This window comes from Babesia bovis (assembly GCF_000165395.2).
Source record: "Babesia bovis T2Bo chromosome 4 map unlocalized Chr4_1, whole genome shotgun sequence".
In the NCBI taxonomy this organism is placed as follows: domain Eukaryota; phylum Apicomplexa; class Aconoidasida; order Piroplasmida; family Babesiidae; genus Babesia; species Babesia bovis.
In genome coordinates this window covers 1,168,036-1,181,478 of record NW_026261571.1, presented here as the reverse complement: position 1 = coordinate 1,181,478, position 13,443 = coordinate 1,168,036, and the positions used below count along the sequence as shown (strand labels likewise).

Here is a 13,443-nt window from a genome sequence, read left to right as displayed (position 1 = left end):
TGTATCTATTATGTGCCGCGGAGGCATCAACATGATATATTGGCCATTGATCGTACTTCCTGGGAGGCTACAAAAAAGCATATTTACTGTAACGCGTGGTATCACAATATCACAACACAATATTACTAAAGAGAACATCAGTGTGTCGCATCTAGATTGCTCTAGAACATTATGATTCCATGTATTTCCTAGCGCTATTACTCTAGGTTTTAACATAGAAAAGGCGTTTATTATTTACATGAAGGCACTGAACGGCAAAATACGACTAAGCACGATGTTATATTGCCTTTGCAGGGTATAGCGCGTAGACAGGACTGTAGTCATTATTTGATTGTGCATTAAAATTTTGAAGATGTAAAAATAATTTATATTATTATACAAATGATATTTTATTACATAAAGCACAGCACAGCGTTGTTACACCCATATGATACGTGTGTCGCGTAGAGTATTGTAATTAGGTCCACTGTCCAGAAATCTTGTTATTAAAAGCTTTCTGGAGTTATTCCGTATGTCTTATGACACCTGTAGGGGAATCTTGGCTTATTAGCTATGGAGGATTCTAAATCTACGGTACCGGGCGAGTCAGCCATTCAGGGTATGTTTCGCTTATTTTGATAATTTCATTGGTAACCAGGTGAAATATCACTTGAAGAGATTGCCAATCGCAAGGATGAGTGTGTCCGTGTTTTGGAGAAGCTCAGTTTAGATTTACTATGTTTTTCGTATTCTTCTAGTCCTGATCACTGCCAGGAGTTTAACCGTATGCTTGAGGATTACCTGGATAGCGTATTGCTTGACGCACATAAACAGTTGGCGCATTATCGTCTATATGGAGAGGAACCTAATAATAGATTTTCGAAAACTCGTCTGCGGAATCTGGAAACCATCGTTCGTGAGGCTGAGGAGTGCTACGAGCGTTTTGAGCGTGCGAAGCGTGAAAATCCCGATCCTTCTAAAATCGCTATAGTCCCAATATTTGGTGTTGAGGAGTTGGGTTCTCGGATTACGCAGACATTACAGGAGCAGGAAAACATGAACAAGGCATATGAGAATTTGATGGATAACTGCAAGCGTCTGTTGGACAATTCTGAGCATATGCGCAAGATGTTGCGCAGTTTACGTGACCAGAGTCAACATATATTTTACAAGCAAGTGCAGGTATCATCGTTAATCGACGGTATGTATCGTATTCTATGGTTTAATGTTTTGTTACAGAGACTGCTACAATGCTGGGTGTTTGTGTCCGTGACAAGGTTGCTGATGACATACATTCTGCCTGTTTATCGCAAGCTGCTTCTGAATTCACTGTTGACTCATGGTTGCGTAAAATCAAGGATTGTCAGGACACCATGGAGAGTATCCGCACAGAGTCTCAAACGTATTACCGTCAGCGTGAGTCGAATTCCGATTCACCGTTGCCATTGTTATCTGATGAGGAGCGCAACGAAATTCAGGCTAATATTGAACGCAACACTAACAGTATACTGCAGTTATTACGCGGGGCAGAGTCATTGCGGCTGAGTCTTTCGCAGGATGCCTAGTCTTTCATTACCTTCATTGTTACGACTTCAACGTGGTTAATTTATTAAAAACTTATTATATTATTTCTAGAGTTATCTAGTTTGGATTTACCAGAGAACATTGAGTTGCGTCCATTTGACCTTGACGATCTCTCCCGTCTGGAGTTAACTGTAACGGCATCGGAAGGCATTTGGCAAGGGATTCCTATAAAATTTCAGTGTGTAATACCTGAGGGATACCCTCATGAGCGTCTAAGGGTCAAATGTTTAAGTTCGGTACGTGTGTTTATTTAGGTGTCAAATACTGCAGATTCGTCATCCTAACATCCTGGGCGCGAACGCTCCTAAGTGTGCTGGAGCTGTTTGTCTAAATATTGTTCGTGAGGACTGGCGTCCCGTGTATACTGTCGGAACAGCAGCGTTAGGTTTGCTTAATTTGCTTGTGGAACCACAACCTATCGAGCCATTAGATGCGGAAGCTGCGGAGCTTCTGGTGAGCAATCCAGAGCGATTGCGTGAACTTAGTCTGAATCCTTTAAACTAAGATATTTGCGTAGTACTTGGTTATAGGTGTACTAATGAGTGGGGACGCCGTGCATCGATAGATGAATTAGTACCTATTTACATTTTATAGCAATGGGTAACGCTCAGGGGGATTTAAATAATAACCAAGGTATGTGTTGTGTATCTGTTGCTATTCCACAGCATCGGTCATCTCAGTTGTAACCTGTATACAGAGAGCAAGAAAAATGAAGACAGCACACCTCGTGAGAAGCCTCCACCTCCAGTTTTTGGCAAACATAAGAAGAAGCAGCAACGCCAGTTTGCTCCAGTTCGGATTCCAACAGGTGTGTTTCTAACTATGTGTCTTAGTTCCCCTAAATAACACTTGCCATTTGAGGGTACACATTACAGTTTAACGTGGATACAACACGTGGATATGTTATGGCTGGTATATGTTACATCTAAGTGATTGCAACATAGATGATACTATATCTTCTGGCGTAAACACTGCGTCATTTGTGGTTATCATGTAGTGGCATTAACGTGTTATCGTTTACTATTCATTCCATCATATTGTTGCAGTCACTCCTAGTGCAAAATGCCGGTTACGGCTGTTGAAGTTGGAGCGAATAAAGGACTATTTGCTTTTGGAAGAGGAATATGTCGCTAATAAAATTCGTTTGAATCCTACTAAAAACAAGAATCAGGACGATTTACTTCGTTTAGAGGACCTTCGTGGCAGTCCAATGAGTGTTGGCACCATGGAGGAGATGATTGATGACAATCACGCTATCGTAACTAGTTCCATGGGCCCTGAGTACTACGTCAACATTTTATCTTTTGTTGACAAAACACTACTTGAGCCTGGTTGTTCCGTATTGTTACACAACAAGACCAACAGCGTGGTGGGTATATTGCTGGATGCAATTGACCCTTTGGTTTCCTTGATGAAGGTTGAGCGTGCTCCTTTAGAGTCTTACTCTGATATCGGGGGTTTGGAAGACCAGATCCAGGAGATTAAGGAAGCTGTTGAGTTGCCTTTAACTCACCCTGAGTTGTATGAGGAGGTTGGCATTCGTCCTCCGAAAGGTGTAATTTTGTATGGTCCCCCAGGTATGTTGATTTATTCTAGATTATACATTTGTAGGTACTGGGAAGACATTGTTAGCTAAGGCTGTTGCTAACGAGACCTGTGCTACATTTTTACGTGTTGTGGGTTCCGAGCTCATTCAAAAGTACCTTGGTGAGGGACCTAAACTAGTTCGTGAGATGTTCCGTGTTGCGGAGGAAAACGCGCCATCTATTATTTTCATTGACGAAATCGACGCTATCGGTACTAAGCGTTATGACGCTACCAGTGGTGGTGAGAAGGAGATTCAAAGGACTATGTTGGAGTTATTAAACCAGCTGGATGGTTTCGATCCTCAGGCTGATGTGAAGGTTATCATGGCTACTAACCGCATCGAATCATTAGATCCTGCTCTTATCAGGCCCGGTCGTATAGACCGTAAGATACAGTTACCCAATCCAGATACCAAGACTAAACGTAAGATCTTTGAGATCCATACATCTAAGATGACCATGTCATCGGATGTGGACCTTGAAGAATTTGTGAACACTAAGGACGACCTCTGTGGCGCGGATATCAAGGCCATTTGCACTGAGGCTGGGTTGTTAGCTCTTCGTGAACGGCGTATGCAGATTACCCAGGCTGATTTGCGCAAGGCTCGTGAGAAGGCTCTTCAGTTAAAGAAGGGCAATATTCCGGAGAGCATGTACTGCTAGTAACATCCCACTAATCTCTTTGAAATTGTACATTAGGTGCCACAATTCCCATCTTCTGTAATGAAAATCAACAATAAATCCCTCGTGATACATAAACATAAAGAGTTCAAATATTGCCCTAAGCATAAAATGGACTTCACCTAGTGCCACTTAGTTACAGGCAGGGTGACATACACGTACCCTGAGTACTAGATCCAACTTTACTGCAATGTACTAATCCATTACAGACTACACCTAACATACTATTTACCTTTGGATTCTACGGTGCGGAGGTTATACTGGAAGTTACACATTGCATTAGAGACTTGCTCCTGTGGTCGATAGAAATTCTGTGTTAACACACTGTGTGTTAGTGGATAAGGGCATACTGTATAAATGTTGTGTATACTTCAGGTCATATGTGTTCGGCGTTACATGATCTGGTATGTAGGTGGCACAGCTTCCTTACACCTAATGGGTAACGACGATATACAACATAGTATATATTAAATCATTAATTATTAAAGTACTTTTTGGTGTCATAAAGCTTTTGTGACGTATCGATGTCGTGTGGCACCGGGAACTTGTAGGCGCATGGCGGACATGTATTTATGAACTCAGCATTGTGTTATTGCATAAATTACGACAATATTTTCTTATACATGCAAATGTTATAGTTTTTAAGGCAGCTTTGACTGTCGATTGATGACTTTAGTGCAACTGCGCCGCTGACACTAAGATGGCGACAACTGACATGGCGATGCGTGATCCTTACGATGAAGCAGAGAAGTATGTGTTTCTGTATTACTATACATGTGCTTCAGCACTGTACGCAAGAATATCCGCAAGCTAATATTGCTTCAATCGCAAGTGCTTGAGGAGTTACGGTGTGTAATATGTTTATTATGCCTTTATTTTTTATTGCAGTACTATGCCTCCAAACACTCCGTTGACATCAACTAGTAAGGGTAGCGAGCTGTTGAATGTTTGTAGCGCCATCGAGCGTGACATTTCAGAGTTGCAGAAGGTGATTGATACTATTAGTAACAACCGTGAGCGTTACCGCATCACTAAGAAGATTATTGCTCAACGTCAGTCTAATATTGACGAATTTCGCTCTAAGATAAAGGGCGTCCATGATCGCAACCGACAGGTATTTTTATTATCGAGATGACAATGGTCTGTAGGCTACTACTCCTGACAACCCCCAACCTGCCATATGCAGTTCCTCATTTGCGCAACACCAGCTAATGAGTCAGAAGGTATGTTATCTCTACAAAGCACATTATCCTTAGGATATGCTTGACCAGCAAGACGCGCACATAATTGTTCTCAATGCATCTGCTCAAAATTTACACCAGAATGCTCGTGCTATAAATGTGGAGGTCACTAATCAGAACGCTTTGATTTCGGAGGTTGGGGATGCATTTGATGAGACTAATTTACGCTTGAACGCATTGACTAAGCGTATGGCTGTTTTTCTTGACACCAAGAACCCTTCGTTGCTTCGTTTGGTGATCACCCTTTTTTTGATTTCTATAGTTCTTCTGCTGTTTATCATTTTATTATAATGTCGTTGACTGTGCAGCCCAAATAGGCCACACTAAACAGTGGATTACAATGTACATTGATAAACTCGACTAAATGTTAATCGCTTAGTATCATTTCAGTTACGGTTCTATAGAATGGACTAGATAAAGCCATAGTACCATCTTGAGTGCGCCGGTAGTTAACCGTGTGGCTTCATGGAGATCCATATGCACCATGAAGTGAATATCCAGGAATCTATTAACATCTATAGAAACAAGGCTTCTAGATTTTGTCTATCAGGGATAGTCTATAATACAACTATGTACAACGAGCGATTACTGAACAGTATGTTAGTTAAATTCAAAGTGCCTATCTCTTAGATGCTTGAACATTTGTGGCTTTTGCCTGACAAGCGTATGTAAGCTCTGTTTACCTAGCAACTCGAGGCAGCGGTAGTCTAGTGTATCAATGCCTTTGGGGCATGATACCCCTCTGCAAGCCATATTGGCTTCTCCTGGCTTATTGCAATTGAAACACCTTAAGTGCATTTTGATTTGCTTGGACATATTAAACCAAGGATTCGTACGTTTTGAACGCCAATCATTAGTTCGGTGGTAGTATTCTACCATATTCCGTTTATCTTTACATCCATTTCTACCACCCTTATGTTTGAAAGAGCAGTTGGTGCAACGCATTGCTTCACAACGTTGTTTTGAGTTTTCCGTTCGTGGACACGTCAAGAATCCACAAAAGAAGCATACACTGCGTTTACGTCGATAGAGGTGTGCCAGATATGCCTTATGTGATGGTTTTGCGGTGAATGTCTTTTTACCATCTCCTGAGAGGAAGTAACGTTTTCCTGCGTTGAGGAGTCCTTGTGACAGATTTTCCTTTGATATCCTGAATAACCTTCTGAATGGCACTGATGAGCACATTTGTACGTGTTCGATATCTGTTACTGTATTCGTTAACTTTTGCATATCAAGTTGCAGTTGGATACCATCGTTACCGCATATATCCATTGTTGCAGGCTCATCAGCCATGACATCGGCGCAATTTTTTAATTTCCTGGTAATACCGCAAAGTTGTGGTATATCTAGTGATTTAGTCTTAGGACGGGTATCACTATTATCTGTCATGGTGACATCATCGATATGGTTTTGCGCCACCGATAGATCGTGCTGTCTATCTATTCTAGAATTCGACTGGAAATCTTTGTTCATATATGCGGCATTATCTGTTCTAGGTACTTTCCTTGGCCCAGCAGGTCCGCTGCAACGTGCATATCTTGATGGTGACGAGTTTGTCAACGCATCAGGTATATCACTGTCTGATTGCACTGACGACACATCGGAAATTTCCGATAAATCATCTTCCGTTTTCTTAGAATTGCGTTCAACGTCGAAAGATATACAAAAATCTTCTACGGCGATAGAATTGTATATGAACTTCCTGATTCTTAGGACAGTTTCTTTGTGTAGAGCTGTTTCACTTGGAGTGAGGCTTCTCCGGATCATTGACAGATTTCCAGTATGAGCTACACGTGGTAGATGCAGTTTTATTGTTTTTTCAATGCTGTTTTTACCTTTCTTCTGTGTGTCTTTCACATTAATAGCACAGTCGGCGAACTCTTCCTCAACTGCGGGAACGAATCCTTCTCCTTCCACATCGACATAGAAAAGTGATTCATCGTTATATGTGTGTGATTTTTTCATATTTATATGAAAACAATTTTGTTTGAATTCGTTTATGTTTTGCTATGTTGGGAGTAAAGTGGGTTTGCTGAATTCACATTGAAGTGGATGGGTTATCAAGTTTCTTTAATACTTTCTCAAGTATTTTCACTTCACCCTTTGCAGTTTTAGCCTGTGGTATGCATAATACATTGGATGTGTACATACCTTTAGTTTGATTGACGTTATAAGTGCGGGATGTTTCATTGGATTCAATGCCATTGGTGCTGCGATAAAGCATTCAGCAATTGCTGCTAGTTGTCCTGCTGTTAATTCAACACTTTCAATCCTTTGGTGCAATAAAATTGCGATTATATCAATTGCTTCATGCTGATCCAGTGAGAATGCGAGGAAGTGTATGATATCTATAAGGCTTTGACAGTGAGCGTTTTCCAGCTGCCAAACATTACAATTGGAGACCGCTTGGACCCACCTGTTGGTACTTATGTCGCTCCAGCAGTGTTACCACTTGGGTTGCAAGGTCTCCTCTGTTAAGGTTGCACCTATCGAATATTGACAGCATGTTGGCCAGTATATTGACGTCTTGAAACAATGTTATACTAAATAGTCCCGGTGCTTCAATTTGTGCGATTTCTCCGGTGTTGTATTGTGTTATTTCCGCCACTACACGATCTAGGTACATTGTCATAACATCGATAAGCTCTGGCGAATTAGGGCTAAAGAGTGTGAATAATGTCTGCATCACGTGCGTTATACCACCACAATGCATTTCATTTACACGTCGCTTCGCTTCTTTTAGTAATGCGAACTTGATTCTTGCATTAGGTTTAAACCTTTTGACACAGTTTAGGAGCAGTATCTGTAGAGGATGAGCTGTATTTATATACCAGAGTAGCATTGTATTCAATAGGATTTTATGATCGCGAATGATTCAATTCTCACGTTGAAGTTAGACTAGTGTCTACTGCATCGACGTGATGACTATAGTAGCCATTCGAGTTCTAACATAGTTCTATTAATATAGCAAAAAACCAAATAGCATGGACGTATTCTCACCTGTATTAATTCATCGTGTGAGCTTGACTCTATGAATCCGTTAGCCATGTCTATAAGATGTACCACTGCTGCTCGGGTGTTCGGGAAGCATGCTTTATCTCCATCATGTTGTCTGAGGTGCACTTCAGCTTTCTCGTATATATCCGTTTCCATAGAGACTACTTGTAATCCTATTTTTTCAACGGGTTTATACTTGACATCTATGTTGTTTGCGATAGCGGTTAATAGAAATAGGTAGTGCGATTTTACTTTGGCGAACTCTTGGGCATTCGATGCCATATGGCTGAGAATCCATTGGCATATCCGTTGACTGCGTGGATATGTCAAAGCAAAACGTAACCTACTCGACAATCAAGCCTGCAATTGCTATTGGTATCCCAATTCTGTAGAATTCAGTATAATTTCTAAATTCCATATTATGTTCTATCATATGATTTGTTACGGCCGTCATTAATTCGGTATCCATTTTCCCTGTGAGGTACAGGCTATGAAAAACCTTAGATACGCCCTTGGCGGATTCCGGCATATAACTCCTATCCATCAGCTTGTTCATGCATTTCTGGACGATATAATGCAACAATATATATTTACCTTTATCACGTTGCTTAGATCTACCTGATGTATGTTCATCGATAATGCACAGGCATGTATGAAATCATGTAGCTCAGTCCCGTCCATAACATCAAGATTCACGTTGCTAAAAACATATTCGCACATAGTTGGCAATTGGAGTGTAATAGTTCCCATAAGTTGTGCTATAGGCAGTAAATAGGTATTATCACGTGTTCCTATCATTTGCAAGTATCGTTCTAACGTTGATGACAACTGGATCGCACAAGTTTGTAGCCATTTGAACATACTAGACAGATCTGAATCTGATATGTCTGGTGCTTCAATAACTGAGCTGTTAAAAGTACTCCCTAGAGTTTCATTTGTAGTCCATTGTCTTGTTAGATCTTCAATGCTTCCAAAGAAACAATGATCCATGGATATCATGTATGGGCTATCAGTTTTGGCTATACTATTCTCTTGAGTTCCATTAGCCGGGCCGTTTGTAGACTTGTTTCGGCTGCCACCGTCAAGTGAAGTGGGATCCATACGGTCTCTAATCGATACATTTCCCTTATCTGATATATCATCGTTTTTGAATACATCCAATGCATTGGTCCTAATACCCACATCCTGAGGTTTAGTAGGTCTAATTTGTAAAATGTTTCTAGCTAATATTTCGACACTAGTAATCACCACGGCAATGGATTCTACGATATTGTTTGGTAACTGAGTCAATGGTACCACTTTATTACAGTGTAATGCAACGCATTTGTTATTGATACTGTTTAACGATACATCACTAGCATCATCTGATATATCCGAGGTGTTACTTCCCACTGATTTGGATACATATCGAATTCCATTTTCTATCTGTGGCGCAAGTTTTGACGTCCCATCGACTAGATTGTTCAAGCAATATATATAGTGCGTGATGAGTGGCTGATATATTGGTATAAGCCTTGTATCCAGGTGAGCCAATGCGAATATTAACTTGGTTGAATCCGTAAAGGAGAAGAGGTCTAATATACTATTCACACGTGCGATTACAACTTTTAAAACCTTTTTACTGAGATTTATCGGTCGATGCAATGATGTTTGTGCCAATGTTTCTATGTTACGATCAAAGCAATCATGTATCTCACAAGATGCTCCTGGAGTTATCACCAGTGACTTTATAAGGGTTGCTGTCTCTGCTATATCAGCTTCTATCAACTTGGACAAGGTTAAAGGTTTAAAAGTAAGAGATTTCCTCCTTGCTTCTTTGTTAGGCTTTGTTAATACTTCACCCTTCTCTATCTTTGGTGTAGAAGCTCCAGGAGCCTCCGCTAAAGTCCACGGTTCACTATTTACATTTAAAGACGGTTTCTTATGCCCTTTAAGATCCCTAGGGGCTCCATTGGAGTTACCAGAGCACCCCTTTGGCTTTGTATTATCCTCTGTTGTGGTACACTCCTTAGTTGTGAAAGCTTCTTTGGGTATTGTTCTAGAAAACCGCCCTAAATTACTACCATCTATTCTATTTAGGACACACCTCACTATTGGCGGTATATCCATAATATATTTATATTGCCAATAATCGATATATTCTAGTGTGGAATCTGGGATGGGTACACACTAGGGAGATACACATTGCGATTTATTATTTCTATAATGTGTCAATGTGTGCGTTAAGGCATCTATATTGGCACTATGACGAAAAATGTGGCTGTGGCATGTGTTCTTTTTGCTTTTTTGCTTGGAGCCACTGGAGCTATGTCTGTCTATGCGCGGGGTGATTGTTAAAAACGACCCAAGGCATCGAAACGGGCATGGAAATATCTTGTCACATCGTGTACCGAGTGGCATTACCTGGAATCTGTCATTTATTTCGCAACCCATTCGGCATGTTGCCTTCGATCCACTTAGATGTACCCAGGTAGGACGAACTCTTACCCCGGGCATCAATAGTGCTTCTACTACACTTATAAAAGGTGATAGATCGTTATGCCACGGTAGGAGTGGTGTAATTTATGCTGTTTCTTTGTCATCTGGGTACCTTAATGCTAGTGACAAGTATCATGGAACGGATGATCATCCGCTCCAATCACATATAAGGTTATATGCAAAGGACAAACCACGCCATTTCGCATTACGCTCATTTTTCGGATCTGTCAATAAGGTATTTACCGATGCTGAATACGACCACCGATTGGAGTTGAATAGGAAGTATGACAATATAACTGACGAGAATGACGACTCCGGGTTACCTCTTGCCCCTGAGAATGAGGACTATGATGTCGACGACGGCGTACCTCCGGAGGACGGAGACATGACTAGGCCTCCTTCTCCCAAGGAGGATTGGTTTTTAAAGCGTATGGCTCGTGGCCGTAGGTTTTGGCACAAGTATTTTGCGGAGCCGTCACAACAATCGTTACGATTCTACAATCTTGTGAAGATGAAGCACGATTTGAAGTACTGCAACCGTGTGGTTCGTCGTGAGTACACTGAGTTACGCCCTGAGATAAAGCAAAGGGTCGTTGACGGCAAGTTGCAGAAGCTGACTCCGCGTGAGCGCAATTTGAATAAAAGTCGCATTCAGGTCAAGCGCACTGTAGTGGGTTTTGACAACAGTAGTGAGGACAGTAACATATTAATACTCTTGACCCTGCCACAGCGCCGTTTGGTCCATATGGTGGAACGCATCCGCTTACCTCATTTACTGGCATTGCGTAATTACGAGATGTTGAGGCTATTAAGGGATTCCATGCTTTTCATGTCTAAGCCTAACATTTTCGAGAGTACTGTTGACTTTTTATTGACAGTATCAAGATTCAACATGGACTACTCAGGTGACATACCACTGCTAACTGATCTGCCAGATAAAACACAAAAGCGTTATCGTCCAATGATATATGCTCGCATCGGTCGTATACGGAACGATCCTTTTGCAGACCACTTGCTTAAAGTTCGCAGTTCTAGGCCTGATACCATAAGGGAGCCATTTCCCATTTTTGAGCACAACAGGAACAGCGTGTTTAAGCGCTTCCTGGACGCCTGCGACTCCTTAATTAACCATCGTCTTGCGAATAGTGAATATGACTTTGATGCAGTCATGGATCGCAACTTTTCGGACAATTTCAAGGATACAATGCCGGAGTACAGTACCAAGGAGAGTGTCAATCGCATTGACTACCCGGTGGTGGTATCATTTTCCAAGGAAATGTCTCAATACTTAAGTGAACCCATGTTACCACCTTCTGAGGCCATCAAGAGTACTTCTACAGTATCTAGGGATAAAGATACGGAAAACCAGGAGCCGCCAGCTCGGGATGTATCCCGCGGTAGCAAAATTCCGTGGAGCGTGGATGAGGTGAAGGAAATGTTAAGAAGGATGCACAAGATCGGTTTATCTAAGCCCTCGACTATAATTGACCGTATGAGGAGACTTCACTGTGACTTAGGATTCAGTTTTGAGGATATTTTGTGGATTGGGAGGACCCGTCCTCAGGTGCTGCGTTACGGTAACTTCTACAACCGTTGTCTAGAGTTATATGACAGTGATGAGGGATTTACATTTGGTGATATAATCAATATTGTCCACAAATACCCTAATGTATTAACTTTCAATGTCCCTAGAACTGTGCGCCCGAAGATTCGTTATTACCGTCGTGTGATGCGCCGTTCTATAGGTGATATAATAGACTTTCCCAAATGCCTGAGTTACTCGTTGTACGACAGGATCATTCCTCGGCACATAGCTGTCATGAACAAGATATACAAGGGCCAGTTTTTGAAAGTCTATCGATTCTTATTTGAATCTGGCTTTTATAAAGGTTACGGGCAGACTGTAACGGATGAGCGTATCCCTGACATACTACCACCTGACCATTCCAAGTACATGGCTGTATATGATCAGGTTAACAGCGATATAACTTTTGAAATCCTCATTAAGTATGATGATGCTCTGTTTCAGCAACACTTCAATTTATCTTATCGCGACTTGATTCAGGGCAAGGAAGACGCCCTAAAGATTCCTTTACCCACAGATGTACTTTAATAACGTCTTTAAGAGGATCTACGCTAGGGTGTGTGCTCCTACTTGTGAGTGTGTAACTATTGAGTCTCGATGTCAGTCGCTTGGTCCTCCTAGGTCATATCGCACGCTATCTGACGGTAGTCCGAAGGTATGTTAGCATAGTTATCTACTAATACCTACAGCTACCGCTGGATGACCAGATTACAGCTCCTCGTGTTCGTGTTTTACGTGACGGGAAGTTTGTTGGTGATTTTGACACTCCTGAGGCATTAAGCGTTGCTAAACGGGAAGGTGTCAATTTAATACTATTCCGCCCGTCATCTACTCCGCCAATTTGCGTCTTGGCTAAGTATGAGGATTTTATTGAGCAGCATAAGCCAAAGCCTGTGGAGACAGGTTCGCAGGATTCCAATGCTGTATTTCGCTTTGATCCTAGTCTTAAGGTAAAAGTAGTGCAAATATCGGCCCATTGCGCTGAGAATGACTTTAAACGCAAGATTCAATCAGCTCGAAAATTTTTAGAATCAGGCAATCGTGTTGAGTTGGTGGTGTTTACTAAATCCAATCGCAAGCAATCTGCATCGATATCGCCACCTGCTGACAGTACACTCCCTTTATCGTTTTCTTTGGAGAATCCGCTGATACAGCGTGTTGAGTACATATACGCTCAGTTGGCCGACGTGGGTCGTCCTTTTACATTACGTAGCAAGGTAGACCTTAGGCAACGTCAGTTGCAATTGAAATTTTGGCCCATATAACTAACATTCAATCGTGTTGTTATATTCTGTTCCTATAATATTACACT

At 41.5% G+C, this 13,443-nt stretch overlaps 6 protein-coding genes across 6 annotated transcripts; 4 read left to right on the top strand and 2 right to left on the bottom strand.

Moving 5' to 3' along the window:
* The first annotated feature begins 417 nt into the window (after positions 1-417).
* BBOV_IV009300 (Nucleoporin complex subunit 54 family protein) lies at positions 418-2,068 on the top strand. The gene is made up of 5 exons (XM_051767641.1): positions 418-598; positions 638-1,180; positions 1,219-1,579; positions 1,615-1,799; positions 1,834-2,068. The coding sequence occupies exons 1-3, from the start codon at positions 553-555 to the stop codon at positions 1,542-1,544; spliced, it is 915 nt and encodes a 304-aa protein (XP_051623319.1). The 5' UTR covers positions 418-552; the 3' UTR covers positions 1,545-1,579; positions 1,615-1,799; positions 1,834-2,068.
* An 81-nt stretch (positions 2,069-2,149) lies between these two features.
* On the top strand, positions 2,150-3,842 carry BBOV_IV009290 (26S protease regulatory subunit 4 like family protein). Its single transcript, XM_001610801.2, has 4 exons — positions 2,150-2,196; positions 2,261-2,371; positions 2,610-3,140; positions 3,175-3,842. The coding sequence occupies exons 1-4, from the start codon at positions 2,160-2,162 to the stop codon at positions 3,810-3,812; spliced, it is 1,317 nt and encodes a 438-aa protein (XP_001610851.1). The 5' UTR covers positions 2,150-2,159; the 3' UTR covers positions 3,813-3,842.
* A 616-nt stretch (positions 3,843-4,458) lies between these two features.
* Positions 4,459-5,375, top strand: BBOV_IV009280 (Syntaxin 6 N-terminal family protein). Its single transcript, XM_001610800.2, has 5 exons — positions 4,459-4,580; positions 4,616-4,678; positions 4,719-4,944; positions 4,979-5,053; positions 5,087-5,375. The coding sequence occupies exons 1-5, from the start codon at positions 4,531-4,533 to the stop codon at positions 5,360-5,362; spliced, it is 690 nt and encodes a 229-aa protein (XP_001610850.1). The 5' UTR covers positions 4,459-4,530; the 3' UTR covers positions 5,363-5,375.
* A 236-nt stretch (positions 5,376-5,611) lies between these two features.
* On the bottom strand, positions 5,612-7,081 carry BBOV_IV009270 (uncharacterized protein). Its single transcript, XM_001610799.2, has one exon. It carries the CDS (start codon positions 7,034-7,036, stop codon positions 5,672-5,674), a length of 1,365 nt encoding a protein of 454 aa, XP_001610849.1. The 5' UTR covers positions 7,037-7,081; the 3' UTR covers positions 5,612-5,671.
* Positions 7,082-7,098: 17 nt separating this feature from the next.
* On the bottom strand, positions 7,099-10,200 carry BBOV_IV009250 (uncharacterized protein). Its single transcript, XM_001610798.2, has 6 exons — positions 8,663-10,200; positions 8,416-8,630; positions 8,072-8,381; positions 7,488-7,874; positions 7,223-7,450; positions 7,099-7,187 (listed from the first exon to the last, which is right to left on the bottom strand). The coding sequence occupies exons 1-6, from the start codon at positions 10,175-10,177 to the stop codon at positions 7,110-7,112; spliced, it is 2,733 nt and encodes a 910-aa protein (XP_001610848.2). The 5' UTR covers positions 10,178-10,200; the 3' UTR covers positions 7,099-7,109.
* A 68-nt stretch (positions 10,201-10,268) lies between these two features.
* BBOV_IV009240 (mTERF family protein) lies at positions 10,269-13,418 on the top strand. The gene is made up of 2 exons (XM_001610796.2): positions 10,269-12,786; positions 12,821-13,418. The coding sequence occupies exon 1, from the start codon at positions 10,323-10,325 to the stop codon at positions 12,657-12,659; it is 2,337 nt and encodes a 778-aa protein (XP_001610846.1). The 5' UTR covers positions 10,269-10,322; the 3' UTR covers positions 12,660-12,786; positions 12,821-13,418.
* The last annotated feature ends 25 nt before the right edge of the window (positions 13,419-13,443 follow it).

Bases quoted from the DNA above. Each gene is read 5' to 3' on its own strand.
- BBOV_IV009300 (XM_051767641.1), top strand. From the start codon at position 553: ATGGAGGATTCTAAATCTACGGTACCGGGCGAGTCAGCCATTCAGG. The intron at 599-637 runs GTATGTTTCGCT...ATTGGTAACCAG, and splicing joins GGGCGAGTCAGCCATTCAGG to GTGAAATATCACTTGAAGAG. The intron at 1,181-1,218 runs GTATGTATCGTA...GTTTTGTTACAG, and splicing joins GGTATCATCGTTAATCGACG to AGACTGCTACAATGCTGGGT.
- BBOV_IV009240 (XM_001610796.2), top strand. From the start codon at position 10,323: ATGTGGCTGTGGCATGTGTTCTTTTTGCTTTTTTGCTTGGAGCCACTG.
- BBOV_IV009280 (XM_001610800.2), top strand. From the start codon at position 4,531: ATGGCGACAACTGACATGGCGATGCGTGATCCTTACGATGAAGCAGAG. The intron at 4,581-4,615 runs GTATGTGTTTCT...CATGTGCTTCAG, and splicing joins CCTTACGATGAAGCAGAGAA to CACTGTACGCAAGAATATCC. The intron at 4,945-4,978 runs GTATTTTTATTA...AATGGTCTGTAG, and splicing joins TCCATGATCGCAACCGACAG to GCTACTACTCCTGACAACCC.
- BBOV_IV009270 (XM_001610799.2), bottom strand. From the start codon at position 7,036: ATGAAAAAATCACACACATATAACGATGAATCACTTTTCTATGTCGAT.
- BBOV_IV009250 (XM_001610798.2), bottom strand. From the start codon at position 10,177: ATGGATATACCGCCAATAGTGAGGTGTGTCCTAAATAGAATAGATGGT. The intron at 8,382-8,415 runs GTAGGTTACGTT...ATATCCACGCAG, and splicing joins ATTGCAGGCTTGATTGTCGA to TCAACGGATATGCCAATGGA. The intron at 7,188-7,222 runs GTATGTACACAT...TGCATACCACAG, and splicing joins TAACGTCAATCAAACTAAAG to GCTAAAACTGCAAAGGGTGA.
- BBOV_IV009290 (XM_001610801.2), top strand. From the start codon at position 2,160: ATGGGTAACGCTCAGGGGGATTTAAATAATAACCAAG. The intron at 2,197-2,260 runs GTATGTGTTGTG...ACCTGTATACAG, and splicing joins GGATTTAAATAATAACCAAG to AGAGCAAGAAAAATGAAGAC. The intron at 3,141-3,174 runs GTATGTTGATTT...ATACATTTGTAG, and splicing joins AATTTTGTATGGTCCCCCAG to GTACTGGGAAGACATTGTTA.